Genomic DNA, 25,390 nt, shown 5'->3' on the forward strand with positions numbered 1-25,390 from the left:
TGTCAGATTTTAAAAGCATTTATCACTTACATTAATAAGCTTTAGTGTCTAATATCCCCAGATTTAAGCATTATTATCATTTGTTAATTTTCACTTAAGATGCTGAAATAGCTATTCTTTTGTTTGCCCTTATGAAGTTCCATGACTATGAGAATCACACAGCCTTGAGCTAATTAGGAGCCACATGAATTCTATAGTGTAACATCATTGAAACAGGAAATAGAATTGACATAATAATCTACATTTTTGCTACCAGAATTTTTGCTTTTTTCCCAAAATTCTCAATATTACTTCCAGCTGGATTTCAATGTTCATATGGGGCTTCCATTACTGCCCTAGGGAGGCTATTCTTTTAAATAATAGTTGTTACTGTTTAGCAACTTTCTCTTCTCATAGGATCCTCTTTCTTTCTCTAGATATGTCTTTGTGATAATACATATGCAACATACCCTAGGCAGGGTAAAAGTGGCGGGGGGGGGGGGAGGTCATGAGTTATTATAGGCTACTTCTAGATTAGAGTTATACTGGGACAGGGAGGAAAGGAGAAAGAGTCTGAGGCATTGGAGATGGGAGAGGGCAAGAAGCCCAAGTAGACGTGGTTCTCGGCAAACAAGCCACTTTTCCAAATGCAGGAAATTAACCACCCTGCTGACAGACTGCTGCAATTTATTTGCTTATTTATTTATTAAATTCAGGCTAGCTATCCCTCTGCCTTCCTCCTTCCAACATGACCTATGAAAAACATTCGGGACGTAAATCTCCCGGGGCTTAATTATATGACAAGCATCAAAGCCAAAGAGGACGCTCCTCTGAGCACACATTGACCAGCACGGTCAGCTTCCCTCATCTCCCTCCATTTGCTCAAATAACCAAGAATTTGAATCATAGCATCTAAGTGGTCTAGAATCTGATAAATCCTATTCCAAAGGCAATAAATGACTTGCCCAAGTCACACACTTGTTAGGGGCAGGCAGATTCTTGGGCCAACCCTCCTATTACCGCCCCACCCCATGCCTCTGGAAACTCCAATACTGCGCCACAACCCAGTGATGCTGAGCCACAAGTAATCAAAAAACAGACAAAGCAGCACTTTATCCTCAGTGACAAACAGGGAGGCAGCATTTTAGCAGAAAAAATACTGGCCTGGGCTTCTGAGACCTTAGTTGACTGTCAGTTTTGATATTAATTAGTACTCCCAAAACCTCTCTTAGCCTTAGAATGAGGTTAGGGCAAATGACCTATGAGCTTCCTTTATTATTATTTGTTGTGTCTGGTTAAAAAAAAAAAAAAGCATAACATTAAATTTACCAACATAACCATTTGTAAGCATACAGTTCCAAAGTGTTAAGTATATTCCTATTGCTGTGCTGATCTCCAGAGCTTTTTCTCTCTTGAAAAACTGAAACCCTATAGCTATTAAACAATACTCTCCATTTCCTCCTCCCTGCAGCTCCCTGACAACCACCCCCATTCTACTTTCTGTGTCTGTGAGTCTGACTACTCTAGATACCTTCACAGAAGTGAAATAATATAGTATTTGTCTTTTTGTGTCTGGTTTATTTCATTTAGCATGCTCCCAAGGCTCATCCACATTGTAACACATCAGAATGCTATTCCTTTTTAAGGCTGAATAATATTCCATTATATGTATACTAGAGGCCCGGTGCACGAAATTCGTGCACTTGGGGGTGGGGGGTGTCCCTCAGCCCAGCCTGCACCCTCTCACAGTCTGGGAGCACTCGAGGGATATCCGGACTGACAGCTTAGATCCGCTCCCCGCTGACATTCTTAGTGGCAGAGGCTCCCGCCACTGCCGCTGTGCTTGCCAGCCATGAGCCCGGCTTCTGGCTGAGCAGCTCTCCCCCTGTGAGAACCCCTGGTGGTCAGTGCACATCATCGCAACAGGTCTTTCTGCCGTTTGGTTGATTTGCATAGTAGTCTTTTATTATATAGGACTAGGGGCCCGGTGCACAAAATTCGTGCATGGGGGCGGGGAGGGGGCCGGGGAGGGGGTCCCTCGGCCTGGCCTGCACCCTCTCCAATCCAGGACCCCTCGGAGGATAACCAGCAGTCAGATACCCCTCTCACAATCCAGGACCACTGACTCCTAACCACTCATCTGCCTGCCTGTCTGACTGCCCCTAACCACTCTGCCTGCCTGCCTGATCACCTCTAACCCCTCTGCCTGCCTGCCTGATCGCCCCTAACCCCTCTGCCTGACTGCCTGATCGCCCCTAACCCCTCTGCCTGACTGCCTGATCGCCCTAAACCCCTCTGCCTGCCTGGCTGATCGCCCCTAACCCCTCTGCCTGCCTGCCTGCCTGATCGCCCCTAACCCATCTGCCTGCCTGCCTGATCGCCCCTAACCACTCTCCGTGGCCGGCCTGATCACCCCTAACTGCTCTGCCTGCCTGATCACCCCTAACCCCTCTGCCTGCCTGACCACCCCTAACTGCTCTCTCCTGACGGCCTGATCGCCCCTAACCACTCTGCCTGCCTGCCTGATCACCCCTAACCCCTCTCCCCTGCTGGCCTGATCGGCCCTAACTGCTCTGCCTGCCTGCCTGATCGCCCCTAATCGCCTCTGCCTCGGCCCTGCCACTGTGGCTTTGTCCGGAAGGACGTCCGAAAGACATCAGGTCTATCTGGTCTAATTAGTATATTACCCTTTTATTAGTATAGATACCACTTTGTATTTATCCATTCATCCACCAATGGACACTTGGGTTGCTTCCACCTCTTGGCTATTGCGAATAATGCTGCCATGAATATCTGCGTGTAAATATTTTTGATATTTTTCCTTTTAATGCAAAGAATTTAGTTGACTGTTAAAAATCCAATAGTACCTGATCGTATAAAATTGGTTTCCAGAATAAGAAATTAAACTGATCCTGTGTGTTTCCTTCTGAAGGCATTTGATACTATCTAGTACCTCATGATAAAAATACCAGCCAGTTTGATAGATTCGCAATCATTATTATCAACCAGCAGCTGGGAGCTGAGAAGGACATAAGGCCTAATTCAAATGGCTTCTATGCAGCCCCACATGGAACAAAGCAGCCAACCTCCACAGGCTTTGCACCCTAGTATTTAATGACAACATAAGAGAAAACTCTCACTGTAGGTTTTTTAAAAGATTAACATCAAGGAAGGAGAGGTAAAAGGATGGAACGTACCTTATCGTGTCGTATCATGAGTGATGTCTTAGAACCCAGGGCAGAGAGGATCCCCGCTATCTCCACGGCGATGTATCCTGCACCGACAATGACGCTGCGGCTGAAGTGAAAGCACAGGGTCGAGATTTTAAAATAAACTTGTTTTTGAATAATTTTAGGTTTACAGAAAAGTTGAAAAGCTAGTACAGAGATGTCCTGTATACTTCTGCCCAGTTTTTCTCAAAACTGATATCTTACGTAACCATGGTACAGTTGTCAAAACTAAGAAATTGACATTGGTATAATTTGAATGAATTCATTTAAATTCATTTATTGTGCTAGCAATGCAAGTTTAAGAAATGATTTTTAAATGTTTAATGCAAAACAAAAAAAATAAAGTAAAATGTTTAATGCACATTTATATAATCAAATGGCTCTGAGAGCGAGTCCAGGTTGAATTATATCATCCAACAAACAAGACGAGTCATGACCATACGTGTCACATCATTCAACCCTAAAACCAAACAGCACAGGGTGGGTCACGAGGGGAAAAAGGCTGCTCTGTAACACGTTTCCATGCTCCACAGACAGCAAGTCTAAAAAGGCTGTTTGCTTGTCTTAAAGTCAAAAGATTGCCTGGTCTGCATATCTCAACAGGGCAGCTTCACTGCAGCGTGGAACTGCAAAGAAACCCTCTGGTCCCACATTAACTGTGGCTCCAGGTGAATTAAGGTAAAGGTGTGGGCATGACTTGTTAGTCACCCCCGCCCCCCTCCGTGAAGGCCTTTATAAAAGCACAGGATTAAGACCTCAAACTGGATTGGCAGCACCCGCTCTGGGAGCAGCAGAGCTGAGCTGCTGACTCCGGAGTGGGTGTTACTTGGAAGGAGATAAAGTCCCTGCACTAAAGGGTCCCTGCTCTGGTGCCTGAGTGTTGCCTCTTTTCATGAGTGAAGGGAAGATCCCTCTAACTTAGAAAGTCTGCCACTGGGGGCTTCTGCAAATTAGAAAAATATCTTCCTCCTTATATTTTTCCTCTCTGTGTATCTGAACCCATGTCAGACATTTACTAAGGTTATTTGGGCAAACACATAGAAAGCTCGATTTCGGAAAATCTATTTTCGTGAGACTGACAGAGCCTTTGTTTGTGCACCAGGGGCTCTGAACACCAGAAGCAGGTATTTGAGACACATTAGTGATTGATGCTGTATCAAGCTGACGCCAGAAGATAGTTTCAGGGCTTTACTATCCTTCAGAACCATCATGTGCTTGACTCTGGTTCTTAAAATTCTGCAATGGACTCTGACCAAAGGCATGAAAGACCTGAGTTACTTAATGAGGGGTACGAGTGAATGAGACACCCAATGTCATAAAAAGAGAAGATAGGAGAACAGAACCAGGAAAGCCTGCGTTTAAGGCTGGGGGTGGAGGGGGAGAGTGTCAGAGGAGAGCCTGAGGGAGCGTGAACACCGAGGTCAGGAAGGACACCAGCTTACCCAGGCAATTCTTCCAGCTGAAAGAATCCATCACTGGTTATTCCCAAGCTGGCACCTAGGAAAGTGAAATATGGATCACACAGACTGAGCCTTCTCTTGGAAAATAATCACAACATCTTACACAAGAACCAATACTCTCTTAGCCATCATGCTCTCTAGTTTGACAAGTTTTTAAAAGTCCTCACTTGGGAAGCTGCCAACCAACTCTTCCCCTGGTAGACATTTTAAAAAAAAAAGATATTTTATTGATTTTTTACAGAGAAGAAGGGAGAGGGACAGAGAGGCAGAAACATCGATGAGAGAGAAACATCGATCAGCTGCCTCCTGCACACCTCCTACTGGGGATGTGCCCGCAACCAAGGTACATGCCCTTGACCGGAATCAAACCTGGGACTCTTCAGTCCACAGGCCGACGCTCTAGCCACTGAGCCAAACCGGTCAGGGCCCTGGTAGACATTTTTTCTCCTCCCTCTAGAAATAAGAGCAGTGATGACCAAATAACTATCAAATTTCTCTGTGAAACAAACATTTGCTCAGCTCTTAAGAGTAGGCTCCGCTGGCTCTGCTTCACTCTCCCACCCTCCGATCAACTCCCCCCTGGCTGTTATTCACAAGCAATTGCCTCTGGGAGACTCACCCGGGACCTGGCTCTCCTGTGGATGCGAGGGCACGCCACCTGTTGCAATCAGGATGTGAGGAGCAGTGTACTTTTCCCCACTGACCTCTACTGTGGGCCTGGGGTCACCGGTGAACGATGCGTAGCCAGTGATGATTTCTATTTGGGCCTGGAGAGGAACCGTGACATGAAAATGTTCGTAAGCTAAAACAAAAACATCTGCTTGCCCTTATCAGAGCTTTCCCTTTCTCCACTGAGGATTCTGAATTTGGGTTTGCTGAGGCCAAGACAACTCTCAATGTTCAAGTTTCTACAGAACTTCTGTTTAACTGATACTTAGGTAAGAGGATTGCCATACGATGCTGGAAATGTACAAGTAAGAAGAAATAAAGGTGCTGTTTTTTGCCAGAGACCAAAAAGAATATGCAAGTCACCCCCACAAGGAAAAAGATATTTTTGTCTCCAAAACTTGAGGGGGAAAGTCTCACTTGCAATGGAAACACCATGAAGAATGATGTTGTCGGAGGAGGAACAGAGGGCTAAGAGAGAAAAAAGGATAGAGGCAAAGGGAGCAGAGGCAAAAGAGAAATACTCAGGCCGAGGCAGGAAAATGCGATGTTTCAGGTTTTCTTAAACAAAATGGGGAGAATACCGCCAATTTACATGACAATGAAGGTCCAGGCTAGAGATGCTGAGAACGCAAACCCCCACTTGCTCATACTGTGCCAGGGCCTCCATTTGGGGATTGGAGATTGCCAGCAAGCTTCTGCCAGCTATGATGCATGTATTGGCATGCAAACGTGGGCAGCTTACAAGGATAATGGCATTATGCAAACAGGATTACAGAACAGAATGTTGGAACATTTTAGAACATGCTTGGTTCTGATTGAGTGATTGCCTCTTTTGCAATCACCCCCCAGGCCTGCTCTGCACGTGCCCTGCTTAATCAGGATGAATCAAGATCAATGCCAAAAGCCACAAGCCTCCACAAAATCCTTCCTACAGGAGGTAATAATTTCTTAGGGGGTGCTAGCCAAAAAGGGGTATGCATCAAGTGGCAATAACCTAGACCAGTGATGGCGAACCTATGACACGCGTGTCAGAGGTGACACGCGAACTCATTTTTTTGGTTGATTTTTCTTTGTTAAATGGCATTTAAATATATAAAACAAATATCAAAAATATAAGTCTTTGTTTTACTCTGGTTGCAAATATCAAAAAATTTCTATATGTGACACGACACCAGAGTTAAGTTAGGGTTTTTCAAAATGCTGACACGCCGAGCTCAAAAGGTTCGCCATCACTGATCTAGACAATAGTTTGGAGGAAGAACTGATGAGATTTTTACTTTCATTTCCTAGGGTATTTGACAGAAAGTTTCCTTTCCTATTCAGAATTCCTTCCCCATAACGTCAGGGTAAGTTATACAGCACACCAAGATTTGTGAGTATTAAAAAATGCTGTTTCTTGAGTGATTTTTCTATCACTTTTGCACTTTAGCTAGCTCCACTTTTTAATAAAATCTGATGTGGGTGTTTAGTATAACAACTGTTATCTCAACTCATGTCTAATAGACTTAAAATGTCTTGTCATCAGTGCCTAGGGGACTGAAGGCCCCAAATATTTTCCCCTTGAATTGGGGATTAAGGTCAGAAAATATCATCATCCAAAAAGAAACCCAATGAATGATATGAATCAATATAAAAATGTCTGAGGTTAGCCATCTGTAGAAGTAACTCACACTAAAATTGGCTTATCAACAATCTGCTAATGAGATTACAGTGACCTGAATATCATCAAGAATCTTCTGATCTAGCCTGGCCCGTGTGGCTCAGCAGTTGAGCGTTGACCCAAGAACCAAGAGGTTTGGGGTCAGGGCACATGCCTTTGTTGTGGGCTCAATCCATCAGTAGGGGGTGTGCAGGAGGCAGGTGATGTTCCTCTCTCATTGATGTTTCTATCTCTCTATCTTTCTCCCTTCCTCTCGATCTAAAAATCAATAAAAAACATATTTTTTTAAAAAGAATCCTCTGATCTAAATATAACCTCAGTTACATTCAAATCTTAGAAACTGCAAAGTGAGAGCAAAAAGGCAAATGAAGGGTGATGAGATATATGCCGTCAAGAAAGAGTCGATGATGCAAAATTTGTCAATGTCCCTGGCATAGTCCCAGTGGGAGAGGTATGATATCTAAGCACTAAGACGGGAAAAGCCTCAGGATAGCCAAGGACAACAGGTCTTTGCCCAATTTCCTTGAAGAGATTTCATTCACAGAAAAAGAAACCTTCTGAACCATACCTTGGACTACTGAGTAGATTTAGCCACCAAGGATGAGGATGCACGTTTCCATCCACATCATGCTCCTGATTTTAATTAATAAACTGGCATATTCAGTCTCTTATGGGCTTGGCTTTTGGAACAAACTGGAGAGCCAGGTCTACTCGAGATACAGCCATCAGGTGAGACCTGGTCTCCCAACTTTGACACACCTCTCTGTAGAAAAGAGACTGGCCTACCCAGTGAGAGGCTTTCCCTGACAGGTCAACCTCAGAATCGTTAATCATAAGAGAAGTAGCAGAAACAATGAGAGAGACGGGCAATGGCTATGCTTTAGTCTGGCCGGACCTGTTAGCATACTCAAGCAACAAACAGCAACTTCTCAAAGTTGCCAGCCCGGCATACTCACCTTGGTTAGATTATTTTGATAGATGGTGTTCAGGCGGCTCACATAGGCATCCCGTTTTTCCTTTATCACCCTGCAGTGAAACCTGAGTCAGTGCTGAGAAAGAGGATTCTCCTCCTTCAGTTAGTAAGTAGGGCATCTGTCCCTGAATCACACACCCTCAGCACAAACCCCATGAGTCAATGTCTCTAAAGACAGCCACCCCTCCCCGTGTCCATCTGCTGTCCCATATGTGGAGAACCCCTATTCTACTCCGTGGAGAATGTTCAGTTGGCATCCACGGTATATAGATAACATTTTTCTTTGCACAGAAGACAAAGATAGCTACTTTGGCACAGTACCTAGCATGGTAGCAATAAGAGCTTATTGGAACTAAACGGTCGACTGCATCTAAGGGAATAAATAATCTTCAAATCACACTTGCCACTCAATATCTGTTAAATGAATGAATTTGCTAAAAATTTTTAAAAATTCGATGGCTTCAAAAAGTTTATGGCAGTTCCTTAAAAAAATTTAAACACAAAATTGCCACATGACCCAGCAATTCCACTTCTAGGTATCGACCCAAAATAACTGAAGGCACGAACTTGTAGACCAATGTTCATAGCATGATTATTCACAATAGACAAAAGGTAGAAAACCCAAAAGCCCATTGAAAAATGAACGGAGAAACAAAATATGGTATATAAAGATAAAATAATATCATTCAGCCTTTAAAAGGATTGAAATTCTGACACAGGCACAAGGATAAACTTTGAAAACATCATACTAAATAAAATAAGCCAGGCATAAAGGACAAATATTGTACAAAGTACCTAGAACAGGGGTGGGCAACCCCTGGCACATGTGCCAAACATGGCACGCCAGTAACTTTTGCTAGCACTCGAAACCCTCTCTTATAATCTTCCATTTACAATTTTTTTCTTAATATCGACTTTTTTATTTTTCAGATAAATTCAGTGTAGGTGCATCTTAGATAAATAAATAATTTTACATAACATGTATACATTAAAAAATAAATGTATTTTTCATCATCATATACTGTGTTTTTGTCGCTCGGATGAATTTTATTATTTCTTCAAGGTTCTTCACATACGTACATCTTAAGAGATATCAAGTAGGCATAACATGTTCTCAAAAAATTAGGGTTGGCACGCAGAATTCTGAGTCAGAGATTTTGCTGGTTTTGGCACGCACTCACAAAAAGGTTGCCCACCCCTGACCTGGAATATGCAAAGTAGAAAGTAGAACAGAGATACCAGGGGCTGGGAGGAAGGGAGATGAGGTATTGTTTATTTGTTTTTTATTTTTTTAAAATACATTTTATTTATTTTTTTAGAGAGAAGGGAGAGAAATAGAGAGTTAGAAACACCAATCAGCTGCCTCCTGCACACCCCCTACTGGGGATGTGCCCGCAACCAAGGTACATGCCCTTGACCAGAATCGAACCTGGGACCCTTCACTCCGCAGGCCGACACTCTATCCACTGAGCCAAACCGGTCAGGGCAGATGAGGTACTGTTTAATGGGTACACTGAACAACACTGTTTCTGCTTGGGATGATGGAAAAGTTCTGGAAATGGATAGTGATAATGGTTGCACAACACTATGAATATGCTTAATGCTACTGAATTGACAACTTAACTCACTGTACGCCACAAGCATCTGTAGACGCAAGCGGCAGACCTTCCCCACACGCCATGTGCATCTATAAAAAAAAAAAGTTTTTGCCAAAACCGGTTTGGCTCAGTGGATAGAGCGTTGGCCTGCGGACTGAGGGGTCCCAGGTTCGATTCCGGTCAAGGGCATGTACCTGGGTTGCAGGCACATCCCCAGTAGGGGGTGTGCAGGAGGCAGCTGATCGATGTTTCTCTCTCATCGATGTTTCTAGCTCTCTATCTCTCTCCCTTCCTCTCTGTGAAAAATCAATAAAATATATTTAAAAAAAAAAAAAAGTTTTCCCTAAGTGGCAGCCCTGACCAACTTTAAAATCATTTTTCGTGAGAATTTTTCAGCTGAAAATATTCAAGAACACCTGCACTGTGAGTAATATATTAATTTTTATAATATTCATTGCAAATTGATTTTTTACATTAAATTCAAAATATCGTGGCGTGTGGGGATGGTTTCCGTTTTAGACATGTGGCAATTAATTGGTTAAAAATGGCTAAAACAGACATTTGATGTTGTGTGTCTGTATATGCACATATTTAATGTATACAGCTTGATGAATATAGAGATAAGTACACACCCGTGAAACCCTCACCACAATCAAAGCCATAAATATCTCCATTACCTCCAAAAGCTTGTAATATATATTTTACCACAATAGAGCCCCCCGAAAAAGTTTGTGGAACATTTAATTCTGAAAGAAAAATACTTATATTTGTAAAAAGAACCCTCTGAGAATGAACACTTACCGCCAATTGAATTTACCATTACAGCTCTGAAATCCGTAATCAACATGATCATGCATGAATTCAGAGTGCACAGCCGTGTTCCACATTATCTGCAAAAAAAGTACCCAAAACAGTAGTACATGAGTCCTGAGGGAAGACAGAAATCTCGAATGAAAGGTAACTTTGTAACAGCAGATGATAATAATACTGACCTTTAAATTAAAAGTAAAACTGTATTTTAAAAGAAAAAGTTCAGAAATATGACCAGATTTTATAGGGAAGCTTCTGAAATATTGGGGGAAATTACTTCTAGAGTTAAATTCCCTAGTTTATAAACTCTGAGAAGCAGGATATTATAAGGCTCAGGGTCCTTCCATTAACATTTATTATTGCTTAAATTCTCTTTTGTAGATATACTTTTTTGTATATATCACTCTTTTTTTTCTTAATTGATTTCAGAGAGGAAGGGAGAGGGAGAGATAGAAACATCAATGGTGATAGAGCATCATTGCTTGGCTGCCTCCTGCACACTCCACACTGGGGATCGAGCCCGCAACCCAGGTATGTGCCCTGACCAGGAATTGAACTGTGACCTCCTGGTTCATAGGTTGACACTCAATCACTGAGTCATGCCAGCCGGGCTTACCATCTCTTTTTAAGCTTCAGATTTCTTTAAGCCCTGACTTTTGTGATTAGTTCCAGGAAATGGAATTGCATCTGTAACTTTACAGTACAGTGATTTGGAAGGAAACTATTAGGTAAAGATGAAGACTGAAAACTTTAAGAGAATGCATTCCTGTTATGTTTTCGGTAACTATAAACATGCCCTTGTAAGAACGTATGTGATCAGACACCTGGAACTCAAAGGTTCAATGCATCTCTTGCGGAATGTAGCCTACAAACTGTAGAAGCCTTTTAAATGCCAACTGATCCTCGTGATAACTGAATTCAAATTGGCATCCGGAACTCTTGAGGACAGCCAAACTACCATTTTTCCTGGCCAGACAAGTCTTAGTTCCACTTTTGATAAGCCTTAAGATTCCTTGTTTGCACCTTTCTCCCTTTATGCCTAAAGATGAATGAATTGATGACTACTGGATTCTGTTTCCTTTACTGAAGTGAAATTCATGTAATATAGAATGCACCATTTTATCTGCTAGATTATTTTTTTAATGTTTTTATTGTTTTGTTTTTAGAGAGAGAGGAAAGGGAGGGGGGGAGAAAGAGAGAGAGAGAGAAACATCAATTAGTTGCTTCCCATATGCAACCCGACCGTGGATCAAATCCATAACCTAGGTATGTGCCCTGAATGGGAACTGAACCAGAGACCTTTCGGTGCACAGGGTGACACTCAACCAACTGAGCCACACTGGCCAGGGCTATCTGCTAGAGTCTTTATCTTAAACAATGCATATGAAAAATTTATCAATACCACAAATAAATTAATGTTATTTTAAGACACATCACTAAACCTCATATTATCCTGAGGTTTAGTGATATATACAAAAAATAATCTAGCAGATATTTATTTACTTCCAGTTTATAGTTTGCACGGTGTTATAGCATCTAACCCTCTGGAGAGGGTGCCTCTGTCTGAACTGCATTTGAGCTCGGCGTGTCAGCATTTTGAAAAACCCTAACTTAACTCTGGTGCCGTGTCACATATAGAAATTTTTTGATATTTGCAACCATAGTAAAACAAAGATTTATATTTTTGATATTTATTTTATATATTTAAATGCCATTTAACAAAGAAAAATCAACCCAAAAAATGAGTGCGCGTGTCACCTCTGACACGCGTGTCATAGGTTCGCCATCACTGTTTTAGACTGAGACCTGATCGGGGCAGCAGCAGGCCCATCCATCCAGTTCCTTCTCTGCTGCTGCTTCGCTCTACCCTGTGCAGAGGGGCAGTTACTCTAGGCGCCAGCCTGCTCTACAGAACAAGAGGTAACTACCCACTGATCTTCAAGAATGCGAAAGCATTTTGAAATCAGTAGACCCCTACAAAAATATAAGGTCACTATCTGGTACATGTGATCAGAATAGAAGGGTAAGTGAAATATATGGGAATAAAATATTACAAATTCAGTCCACTATGCAGTATCAGTCCAGACGGTATTTTAAAATAATGAGGTAGCACCAATCAATAGCAGATTTACTACCATAATTGGTTTAAACTACATATAACTAATTTACATAATCCATATATCCATAATTGCATGATTCCAAGTAGAACAGATTCCAAAATCTAAGACAAAAAGGAAAGAACATTTTTGAGGAAAAATGTCCCACAGAAAACAAGAAATTTTCCTAAGACAGAAAAAAAAACCCCTCCCTATACTAGAAAACATATTACAGAAAACCTTTCTGGAATAAAACTCAGGCTTGTGTCACTGACGAGATTAGGGTATTTGCTAATTTAACATGTAATCTCAGCCCTGGTTGATATGGCTCAATTGGTTGGGTATCATCCCATGCACCAAAGAGGTCGAAGGTTGGATTCCTGGTCAGGGCACATGCCCGGGTTGTGGGCTGGATCCCCAGTAGGGGCTGTGCAGGAGGCAGCCAATCCATCGATGTATGTTTCTCTTTCTCTCTCCCTCTCCCTTCCTCTCTCTCTAAAAATCAACAACAAAATTTAAAAAAAAAAATAATAATAAATAAAATGTAATCTCAGTAACAAAATGTTGTAAGCTTAGGATTATAACATGTTTTAAAATTGCATTCAAATGTGGAATAAAATAATTAGCAAGTATAAGCAAGAGTCAGCTTTGGAAATCAGAGCTGTCATTTTTTCCTTTGTCACAGGTAAGGATGAGTTCATTCAAGGTAACCTGCACTATAGCTACTAGCACCAACGATCACTACAGTGGTAAAGAGAATCCATGAGGCTACAGAATGGAAAACTTAAGAAACTTTCACTCAAGAATTTGGTTTGCCAGCTGGGTCTCCATATTGAGAAAAAGCTAACCTGTCCTAATTATTAAACCCAGATATAATCTCACTCACACTAAACTGATAAATCAATATTATCATTTTATAAAACCATTTCTTTTGATGTCAGATAATCAATTCACTCCTGAGTAAATCAATATACTTGAATTTCTGGAATAGCAAAGACGGGGCTAGGACCCAAGTACACAGTAACTCCATCAATAGACTACTTACCATAAAGGTAACCAAATACTAAGAAATGCCATTGCCCTGGCCGGTGGGCTCAGTGTTCAGAGCTTTGGCCCACATACCAGAAGGGTTTTGGGTCTGATCACTGGCCCTGGTTGGGGCATATGTGGGAGGCAACCAATTGATGTGTCTCTCTCACATTGATGTTTGTCTCTCTCTCTCTCTCTCCTCCCCCCCACCTCCTTTCCATTCTCTCTCAGAAAAGCAATGGAAAAAATATCCTCGGGTGAGGATTAACAAAAAATAAAAACAAGTAAAAAAGAAGTGCCATCATGCCAAACCGGTTTGGCTCTTAGAGTTGACATAAGATACCCAAAGTCACATGATTCATGATTTTAATATGAGCGATGTATAGAGAAATCGATTTCATCCCCAGTGGGGAGTGTGCAGGAGGCAGCTGGTCGATGTTTCTCTCTCATCGATGTTTCTAACTCTCTATCCCTCTCCCTTCCTCTCTGTAAAAAAATCAATAAAATATATAAAAAAAAAAAAAAAAAAAAGAAGTGCCATCAAGTAACTTGAGAAATCAATCTTAGAGTTGACATAAGATACCCAAAGTCACATGATTCATGATTTTAATATGAGCGATGTATAGAGAAATCGATTTCTGTGCTTAAAAACAAAAACTCGCACCAACAAAATGAAACAAACAAAAATACCTGACAATCTTGACATGTCTTTCCAGGAGAAAAACTTCTATTTTCCCTGGGACAAAACTAATTCAGAGATGCACCGGGGCAGGTGAAAGACCAGACGGCTTGAGGCAAACACCCCACCTCTGCACCGTCACCCCATGATTCCAGGCAGTTAACTAGAGCCATGTGTGGGAGGAGCACCCACCCACCACCATCGGCCACTTGGTCTTGGTCAGATCAGCACTTGGGCTGAGAGTTGGATATAAACTTTTTATTTCCTGGCTGGATCTCCCTAAGAAAAAGTTATCTTGTGCAGATGAATACTGCGTTTCTTTTATGCCATGATTATGTATGTTTTGTTGGTCACTGTTCCTTATGAAGTTTGATAGTAGACACTGTGTTCCATTCCTGGTTACCTCCCCCCTGTGCCCCCACAGGAATTTTTTTACTTTGTCACCCTGTGGTGAACTCTTACTACATGGCAAGGTCCAGGATGAATTTCGTTTGCATGCAAGATGCAGTTAGTGTCCAGGAACTCATTGTTTCTGTGGTTATCTGCCCAGGAGCACCTCCCTCCCCCAGGCTCCCCTGCAGGGATAGCTCAACCCTGGCCAAGACAACGGAAAGCAATCTGCAGAGACAGTGCTGGGTGGGACACAGTCCGAGAGCCATCATGTGGCCATGAGGCAGGGTGGTTACTGTTGCTTGTACGCCCAGGATATCAGAATGGAAAGATGGAAAGAAGCCAGGGTGCTTTCAGATTTCCTTAAGTACTAAGCCAATCTCAGAAAGTGCCTCTCTCTGGGCTTCTTGTTTTTCCCCCAGGTTTCTTAGTAAGTGATATTAAAAAACAAAACAAACACTAGCCTATTGTTTAAGCCACTATTAGTTGGTTTCTCAGTCATTTTTTGCAGAAAGAATTTTCACTGAAACATTTGGAAATAACCTAATCCTGATCATGATTTACCAAACATGTAAAAGGAGGGTGGAAGGGATAAGAAATAAAAATTCTACCTTTTTGGGGAGGGTGGGAAGAAGGGGTAAGAGATCAACCAAAGGATTTGTATGCATGCATTTAAGCATAACCAATGGACACAGACAGGAGGGGGGTGAGGGCATGTACTGGGGGGTGGGAGCGGGCAGGGAGAGGTCAATGGGGGAAAACGAAGACATATGTAATACTTTCAACAATAAAGAATTTTTTAAAAATTTTTACCTTTTTGGGGACACATCCGACATTCACCTAGGAAAAAAAATTAAAAGGACATATTTTAATAATATTAAACTCAATATAAAACAAACCTGCAAGAAATGAACCCCAAGCATTAGCCTAGGAGACTTACTTGAGTTCGAAGTCTTAACCTACAATTATTTAATTTTTTCCAGTATAGAGCATATGAACATTACTTTTCTTATGTCATGAGGGAGAGAATTGTACTCATCAGCATTTTTTCAAGAAAAGCAGAAGGGGGCGGAGGGGAACAATTCCATTTGCAGGCGCCACGCACTCAGCGACAGTACAGGTCAGGAGATGGCAGGAGCCTGGGCTTGCGCAGAACCCAGGGGGAAGCAGAAGAGAAATAGGTCGGAAGTGAGAGGACCTACCAGCTGAATAATCTCCGCAGCTGTCCTAGAGGATTTCTGGGCCCCTGGAGTATCATGGGTAAAACACCCAGAATTTCCCCTTTGAGAAAACCTCTGGTGGAAATCTACATTATTTTTCAGGACCAAAGGATGATAATCAAGCATTAAGGGTCATCTATGCTATTAAGTCTTACAGACTTACTAGAAACAGATCATAAATTTGATTCTCAGAATTCTAGCAGCCAACACACAAGGAAAAGCACAAATGCGTGTAAGATTTCTTGTAAAAAAACAAAACAAAAAACGGATTAAGAAAATAGCTATTCATGTCCATTAGACGGGAGATAAGTTACTCCCAAGGGTTCTTGTAAACAAGCTGTGATATATGCTTACACACAAACTTTTGTTTATATCTGTGTACTTCCTTTTGATCACATCCTAAAAGTAATAACTTTTTTTTTAACCTGGGTTAAGAACAAGATTGATTAAAACTGCCTTGAAAGCCATTTTGTTTTTCAGGATTGTCTGCAAAAGGGTACTTGATGGAAAGTCCCAACAAATCAGCCTACATGAATACAATCGACTGTGCAAACTGTTTCTCAGGCTTCTTCAAAACCCCCCCTCTCCTGCCAGCCTCTCCAGCAGAGTGGCACTAGGATCAAGAAAGGCCTTTGTTAGGTATAAACTTCCAGTTATGAGCTAAGTAAGTCCTGGGGATGTGTGTACAGCATGGTGACTCTACTAAAAAATACAATATTGTGTATTTGGAATTGCTAAGAGTATAGACCAGTGATGGGGAACCTTTTGAGCTCGGCGTGTCAGCATTTTGAAAAACTCTAACTTAACTCTGGTGCCTTGTCACATATAGAAATTTTTTTATATTTGCAACCATAGTAAAACAAAGACTTATTTTTGATATTTATTTTATATATTTAAATGCCATTTAACAAAGAAAAATCAACCAAAAAAATGAGTTCACGTGTCACCTCTGACACGCGTGTCATAGGTTCGCCATCACTGGTATAGACAGTGAAGTTCTCATCACAAGAAAAAAAATTTTGTGACTGCATATGGTGATGGATGTTAACTAGCCTTGTGATTATTTTGCAATATACCGAATCATTATGTTGTACACCTGAAACTAATATAAGGCTATATGACAATTATAGCTCAATTAAAAAAAAAACAAAACAAAACCCTGATCAGGTAGCACAACTGGTAGAGCATTGTCCCAATATGCCAAGGTGGCAGGTTTGATCCCTGGTCAGGGCACATAACAAGAATCAACCAGTGGGGGGGTGGAGGGGTGGGGTTGGGGAGAATCAACTAGTGAATGCATAAATAAGTGGAACAACAAATCGATGTTTCTCTCTCTCTCATCTTTTCTCTAAAATCAATAAATAAATTTTCAAAAATTAAAAAAAAAAATTTAAAAAAGCGGTTTTTGTCCTGGTAATCAACTCTTACCACCTAAGGCTATTTGGGGAGCACTGCACACCTATCCCATGTGAACCTGGCTACTCTTTATTGCAGACTCAGTACATTCAACAAGAATACCTGGACATGCTCCCACAGGCCCCAGGGCAAAGGGTGACAGTACATCATAAAGAACTCTTCCTCAAGCGGACTCCTCCCACGTCTGTGTAGGCGGAGAACTGAACCGCAAAGACAAAGCTCGCAGAAGGCTCTAATTCACCTTGACTTCGGGCACTCCTTGCACTTCTCCACGGTACACTTTGATCATGAGAAAAGCATTACATTGAGCTTTTGGGAGACTCCAAAAACTGAATTCAAATATCGTCTCATGTATTTTTCTGCCTTCAGAAATGACTTAATTAATCACAGTGGGCAACAAGAGATTATTTATCTGTAATTGAATTCTAAGGAAAAAAATTGATGATTTCTTTCAGTTTCCTACTTTTTACATCTAACCTAACACTCTACTACAACTTTTTTTTTTGCCTGATCCAGAAAAATAAAGATTAATTTAAGAGCGAAATCATGTTATTAGAAATACCCATGTCTTGTTGACCTAGCAGTGGTCGGCAAACTCATTAGTCAACAGAGCCAAATATCAACAGTACAACGACTGAAATTTCTTTTGAGAGCCAAATTTTTTAAACTTAAACTATATAGGTAGGTACATTGTTATTAACTTAATTAGGGTACTCCTAAGGCTTAGGAAGAGCCACACTCAAGGGGCCAAAGAGCCGCATGTGGCTCGCGAGCCGCAGTTTGCCGATCACTGATAGTGTATCCAGTAGAAGTTTAGCAGCAGTTCTGGCCCGTGTGAACTAAAGGGAATCAGAATACGCCACCCCAAAATATGCCACTTTGGAATAAGGATTATTTTGAGCTGAAGACAAGAAACAGTCAACAAGAAGGAACTCTTTGCCCTCTTCCTTTCTGCTTAAAATCAGGGCATAGATTTCCCTGTGTAATGGTGCCCCCCACTCCTCTCCTGAACCAGAAAGAGAACAACCCTTATCAGTGGAGATGAAAGGATAGCACTGAGATGAATCTGCACTAAAAAACATTAATAAAGGAACCCTTATCTTCCATTGGTTTCCCCCATACATTTGTCTTCCCATAATTTACCCCCCTCAGAAGCCCCAATCCCCCCTTTCCTTTGTCTAGTCTCTTCTCCACAACTTATTACCCTCTGTTAAGTTGGTATTAAGCTCAGAGGCCTAACTACTTCCTTGGTTCTCCCCACTTCTTTTCTATAATGCTCAAAGGGCATATGAAATAGACCTTTTCTCCTGTTCATCTATTATCAGTTTAATTTGTAGGTCCCAGTTACTGAACCTAAGAGGGTAGAGGAAAATATTTTCCCTCCCCTACAGAACACAACATGGGACAGTCATTTCATATCTGAGCTTCTTAACAGCTTAAAGTAATAAATTCTATCAAAGAACAGTGAACTCTTCCCATACACCAACACATCAGTCATCTTGAAAATACAGGTGTCTTACTGGATATATGGAGGGGAGGAGGATGGGACACTTTATAAAGTATACGATTGTCTAACGACTATGCTGCACACCTAAAACTAACACAAAATAATATTAAATGTGAATTGTAATTGAAAAATTTTAAAAAATTCACAAAACAAAAATTAAATTTAAAAGTTGAGCTTATAGTAAAAAAAAGAAAGAAAATATAGGTCTCCTTCCTGAAAGGTTCTACTCTACTCCATCATATTACAGAAAGAACAAAAGGCCTCTGGCAGAGGAAGACTGAAGAGGAGCCAGAAAATCTCATCACATAGACACCCTGGAAAGCATCTAAGCTGGTTTCTTTGGAAGCATGAAATTAGGAAACTATGCAATGAATGACTCCAGGACCAAATTCATTATCATCTGACTCCCATAATTATAAAGGATCCACCAGATTCATTCTTTAAAAAAAAAAAAGTTTTTGTTATTTTAGAGAGAGAGAAAGGGTGAGGGGGAGAGAGAGAAACATCGATGAGAGGGAGAAATATCCAGCAGCAGCCTCCTGCACACCCATTGGCTTCCCTCCAGACCTACTAAATCAGGAACTCTGGGGTAGAGACCCATACGGTAGACCTTTAATCAAGTGTTTTCCGAGTAAATGATGTCTGGTTCCTAAGAAGTAAGAGTAAGAAATTTCCTCCTCTGTAATTGAGAACAATGCTTGAAAATGTTCATCAAGTCATAATGACACCAACAAATTACACCAAAGCCATGGTTTCTGGTGGCTGGGCTGCCAGTTCCACAGGTTATGCTCTGCGTGGTTTCTTTCCAACAGTATCTTAACTGACGCTCAATTTGCTTGTCGGGAAAGTGAGGTCCTGGACTAAATGCCTGTAAGAATCTGTGCGAGTCCAATCTTAACGACATGAAAACAACAGGGCCCATGTAATGTTTCATAAAGCTAAAAAAGTATTCAATTGAAAGGGCTATCCTTTCCTTGAAATTATAAGCTTGATTCCCGGTGGGGGACGTGCAGGAGACAGCCAGATTGATGTTTCTCTCTCTCCCCCTCTCTCTAAAATAAATAAGTAAAAATATATATTTTAAAAAAACTTTCTTGATAAAAATGATAGTGATAGGCCCTCCCACCATGTGAGAACACAGAAGAGAGGGCCAGGAAGTTGATACCTTTTTTTTTTTCAAATTGAATCTTTACTGCCTATTCTTTTTTTGTTGTTTTTTTTAATGTTTTTATGGAAAGGGGGAGGAGAGCGAGAGAGCTAGAGCAAAAGAGAGAGAGAGAGAGAAGAGAGAGAAACATCAATTGATTGCTTCCCATAGGTGCCCTGACTGGGATCGAACCCGCAATCCTTTGGTGCACAGGCCAAAGCTCCAACTAACTGACCCACCCTGGCTAGGGCTCTGCTGGCACCTTGATCTTGGACTTGCAAGTCTGCAGAACTAAATGTTTATAAGACAAAAGACAAAAAATGATAGTGATATAATTTTTACTAGTAAATACTCTAAAAAATGTAAGTAAAAAAAAAAACATTTTAGGTCAGCAAGTGTATGTGAGTACTTCCATTTTTAAAACAACTATGGTCAGACTGGATCAGGGACTCTCTAAAGTCCCTTCCAGCTCTATCACTCCGTGAATCTATTAAGTTTTTATGGAGAAGCATGAAACAAACCCCTAAAAACAAAACCTTGCATTTTAAAAAACGTGTTACAAAACTACTGGATGGAAAATATAGAAACTACAGATAACTACAATGTTTAGTAAAAAGTGTATTTTATTTAGGAAAAAACTGGTTGGAGAGTCAATAGTAAAGAAAATTCTACTTGCCTACCACAAAACCACTGCTATGGCACTCTCCTACTCAAACCCTCCCACAGTTCACAGGGCTTCTGGAACAGGTGAGTAAGCCAGGACAAGTGGAATTAGGAAACTGAGACGGACAGTTAAACGGCCAATAGTTTAGCATCCAGTAAATTGCAAAACCCTTCCTTCCCTAACCAAGAACACTTAAGAGCAAACGGTTTAAGGAAGATGATGTGAAGATGGCAGCAGAGGTAGGAGCAATACAAGGTCAGAAACCAAGGAATGTGGGAAGCCTCTAGAAGCTGGAAAAAGCTGGGAAATGGCCTCTTCCCTAGAACCACCAGGAAGAACAAGCCTTTGATTTTATCTGGGCAAGAGCCATTTGGACCAATTCGGACTTCCGCAATGAAATCACACCATCCTCAAAGCCTCACCCACCTGGTATGAGCCAAGTGACTGACTCACCACAGCATCTAATCATACTGGGACCTTGAAAAGGAGAACAGGCAAGGACCTCAGGAGCACCCCAAAAGGCACACTTACAGTATCATTTTTTTAAATGGCCTTTTCTTTCTTTCTTTAAATATATTTTGATTGATTTCAGAGAGGAAGGGAGAGGGAGAGAGAGATAGAAACATCAATGATGAGAAAGAATCATTGATCAGCTGCCTCCTGCACGCCCCTACTGGGGATCAAGCCCACAACCTGGGCATATGCCCTTAACTGGAATCAAACCCGGGACCCTTCAGTCCACAGGCTGATGCTCTATCCACTGAGCCAAACCAGTGAGGGCCTTATAGTATCATTTATATGTAGGTGCAATATGGAACTGCTTAACATTTTCCTTTGATTTCCTGATTATCGGGAATGGTTTCTAAATTAAAGAGTGTACTTCTCCTCCACAACCAGGGGCGTAAATGGCTTAAATCACCCTATTCAGGGAGATAGATAACAGAAATACAATTAGTGCCATCTGTACCAACAACACCTAAGGATGGATGAAGTCAGAGGAATAAATCTCATTTTGGTGCATCAGCATAAAGCTGATGAATATTCTGCTGAGATCCTCCCCTAAAATACCTCCCTTTAGCCCTAACTGGTTTGGCTCAGTGGATAGAGCGTCAGCCTGCGGACTCAAGGGTCCCAGGTTCGATTCCGGTCAAGGGCATGTACCTTGGTTCCGGGCACATACCCAGTGGGGAGTGTGCAGGAGGCAGCTGATTGCTCTATCCCTCTCCCTTCCTCTGTAAAAAAATCAATAAAATATATTTTTAAAATAAATAAATAAATAAATAAATAAATAAATAAATAAATAAATAAAATACCTCCCTTTAGAGAACAGATGAGAACCCAGGAGACAAAGATCCAGAGCTGGCTCTCTCTGGAGCATGCCCATGCCTTTCTTCCCTTTCAGGCAAACATCCTTACTTTTCTCTCCTGAGCTTTTTTTTTTTTTTAAATTTCAGAGAGGAAGAGAGAGGGAGAGAGAGAGAGAAACATCAAAGAAGAGAGAGAATCAATGATCAGCTGCCTCTTGCATGCCCCACGCTGGGGATGGAGCCGGCAACCCGGGCATGTGCCCTGACCAGGAGGTGACCTCCTGGTTCACAGGTCAATGCTCAAGCACGGAGCCATGCCGGCCAGGCTTCTCTCCTAAACGCTTAAGAGTCCCCACCATTCTTGCAACTGGGGGAACAATGAGAAGCCTGTCCCGGGCTTACATCCTGAACCTGTGTCTAAGGCCCCATTTTCTCTAACCTTTCAGTGAGCTAACAGCAGCCTTGCCCTGCTTCACTTCTTTCCTATAACGTTTCTAGAGAGCCAAAGCAGAGCCCCGCCTAGGCGCTCCCCTGTTGCTTCTTCTATCCTAAGCCCTTCCTTGTTTCACTGTCCCCAGCTTTAATAAACATACTCTCAAAATCACCTAGACTTGTCTTGTGAAATCTTTCCTGCATGAAGTCAAGAACCCACACACTACCAGCCCGCCCTAGGCAGACCTGTTCCAGGCCCAATCCTTTTCCGGTTACACTTCCAGAAACTTCACTTTAAAAAAATAAAATAAAATAAAATAAATAAATATGTGTGTGTGTGTGTGTGTGTGTGTGTGTGTATTGATTTGAGAGAGAGAGGAAAGGAAACATGGATACATTGTTCCGCTTATGTATGGTTGATTCTTGTATGTGTCTGGACCCGGAACTGAATCCACAGCCTGGGGTATCAGATGATGCTCTAACCAACTGAGCTACCCAGCCAGGGCACACCAAAAATCCACACTTTTTACCACTGCCATTACCCATTAACTTCCCATCTTTTCAACTAGAGACACCCTCTGCTCCAGTTAAATTCGATTATACAACATTCACTGGCTCTAGGCCTTTGCCCTTACTCTACCCTCACAAAAAATATTCATCCAAATATTCATCTCTTCAAGTTCAGAAAGATACTATCTCCTCACAAAACCACCCCATGTTGCCCAGGCAGAAATGATTAATTATAACTCTTCCCTCAACCGCTGTAATTTGTTATTACTATAGCAATTAATATAGTCCGCCTCACTTTGGGGTTGACTGTCTACCCTTTGTTCCCCAACTATATTGTAAATTCCTTCATGGAAGGGACCTTTGTCTACAAATATTTGTATCTACCTACCCTTTTCTCTCAGCCAGCCCCCTCCAAATACTTAGCACTTAGAATTCAAAACAATGAAGACATGAACAAATGAAATAATGTGCTTCAGAAAGCCTTGTTTCCCTACACCTGCTTGGAAATTCCTGCACGTAAGAAGCTTATTTTTGCAACTGAGGATAACCCAGATATCTGGAATCTGAACTCCTGTCTTATCCATGGGTTATATCTTCTCTCATATTCAACACATACCAACACCCTTCCTTGTACAAAAGCCAGTTTGAAATGTTAAATTGGGGATTTCCCCAAAACATCAACGCTTACAGCAGTGGTTCTCAACCTTCTGGCCCTTTAAATACAGTCCCTCATGTTGTGACCCAACCATAAAATTATTTTCGTTGCTACTTCATAACTGTAATGTTGCTACTGTTATGAATCGTAATGTAAATATCTGATATGCAGGATGGTCTTAGGCGACCCCTGTGAAAGGGTCGTTCGACTGCCAAAGGGGTCGAGACACACAGGTTGAGAACTGCTGGCTTACAGGAAAATAAAAGTTGCTGAAACCGGAGATAAGAAAGGCCAGGCGATCTACATGAAAGCAGTAACGTGCGGACTGTCCTGAGCTGTCCTTGGTTCACTCTCAGAGACAGTTTATCTCTTAGTGTGTTCACATTACTAACAGGAACCTAAAAATGGGTCAGCCCCTTTTTGATTAATTCTAATAGAACCAGACAACGACGAGGAACACCACAAGCTGACTGTGCCATAAATGAGGAAGGAGAAAAGTAACAGGGTACAAAGATGAGCAGTTATCAAGTTGTCCAGGGGGCCTCTTACTGGCACCCTTCAATCTGCTTTCTGCAGAGACAGACTTCCGCTAATTCAGTTTCTCAGGAATAAGGTGTCAAGGTGCAAGTTGATAATTAACAGGGATTTTTTTTTTCTTTTCTCATTCCCACTTTCATTTTGAACTTGGAAAATGAGGACTGGACAAAGGAGTCGGCCCTTTCCTAGCTGTCAATATTGAGTTTCATTCATTTCACATACAGTTATTGAGTAAGGTATTTTGTTAAGATGATAAGAGGTGCACAAACACAGGAACCCATCCCTGCCCTTAAGGGGTTCCCAACTTAGTACAACTTAAACATCAGTATCCAAAGGAACTTCAGAGAACCCATGCCCAATCCCAGGTTAATCTTGGAGACATTTTAATAGGAACAGCAAGTACCTCACCCAAACAAGTCTTGTGATAGAAAGAGCCACGCCAATCACTTGGGAACAAAACTTTTTAAAAATGATGAACAGTTTCTTAATTGCAGAATTTACAACCCTCTTTTTTGGGGGTAGTTTTAAAATCCCCGGGCCCCCCAAAAGACAAAAAAAGCACAAGGTCTGAGAATTCATTTACTAGTAAATCCTACATCGAGGTAACCTGTGGTCAGTGGTTCTCGTCCTTGGCTGAAATTAGGAATCACCTGTGGAGCTTCTAAAAACCTTCAGGGCCAGGCTGCACCGCAGACCAATGAAATCAGAGGCCACGGGAGCGGAACCCAGGAAGAATTTTTCCAACTCCTCCGGTGATTTGAATGTGCAGCCACGGGTGAGAACCACCGCTGCAAACCACTCTGCCCTTGAAATGGGCGAGGACCAGGAACTTCATTGCTCAAGGACAATACACCCCTTCTCCCCCTCCTCCCATACACACGGGCCAGCTGCCATGTTTCCAGATGCAGTTTTACGTTGCATGGATCTGGCGCTGAGCTCCAGCGTGGAATACAATACTCGTCCACCCAGAGGAACGAGGATGTAGGAAAGCTACATTTGCTTTAACCACTCCGGCTGCCGCTGATTTTGCACCTGGGCCGGGACCGACGCAGGTTTGGTTTGGGGGGAGGAGGAGGGTCGCCAGGATGCCCCTTTACACTTTTTTTCATTTAAATTTTCATTTAAACCAGTTGGGATCCTGGGTGGGAAAGCGGAAAGCACAGCGGAAAGCACAGCGCCCGGTGCCCGGCTGGGGGCCCGGAGGAACGGATCGATCCGCAGCAGGAAAGAGCGCAGACCGCTTCCCGCAAGAAGCGAGGAGGAAGCGGGGCTTGCAGCAGCAACGGGGTGCGGGGCCCGGTACTCACGCAGTGCCCGCCCAGCTTGTGGTTCTCCACAAGGCGACCTGGCGGCCAGCTCGGCCGCCCGGGGCGCGCTTGGCCAGGCCGCCCAAGCCGCCGCCGACCACCACAGAAGTCCAAA

At 42.1% G+C, this 25,390-nt stretch overlaps 1 protein-coding gene across 1 annotated transcript in view; it reads right to left on the reverse strand.

Annotated features, from left to right (window-relative positions):
• GSR (glutathione-disulfide reductase) overlaps positions 1 to 15,919 on the reverse strand; it is a 20,984-nt gene extending 5,065 nt beyond the window's left edge. The window contains exons 1-7 of the mRNA XM_023751819.1: positions 15,776 to 15,919; positions 15,387 to 15,413; positions 10,371 to 10,459; positions 7,955 to 8,024; positions 5,289 to 5,436; positions 4,652 to 4,706; positions 3,177 to 3,276 (exon numbers count right to left, since the gene is read on the reverse strand). Of these exons, the coding sequence (XP_023607587.1) occupies positions 3,177 to 3,276; positions 4,652 to 4,706; positions 5,289 to 5,436; positions 7,955 to 8,024; positions 10,371 to 10,459; positions 15,387 to 15,413; positions 15,776 to 15,919 (633 nt within the window). The remainder of the gene's footprint in view (positions 1 to 3,176; positions 3,277 to 4,651; positions 4,707 to 5,288; positions 5,437 to 7,954; positions 8,025 to 10,370; positions 10,460 to 15,386; positions 15,414 to 15,775) is intronic.
• Positions 15,920 to 25,390: the final 9,471 nt, after the last annotated feature.

The sequence above is a fragment of the Myotis lucifugus genome, unplaced genomic scaffold (assembly GCF_000147115.1).
Source record: "Myotis lucifugus unplaced genomic scaffold, Myoluc2.0 scaffold_26, whole genome shotgun sequence".
Lineage (NCBI taxonomy): Eukaryota > Metazoa > Chordata > Mammalia > Chiroptera > Vespertilionidae > Myotis > Myotis lucifugus.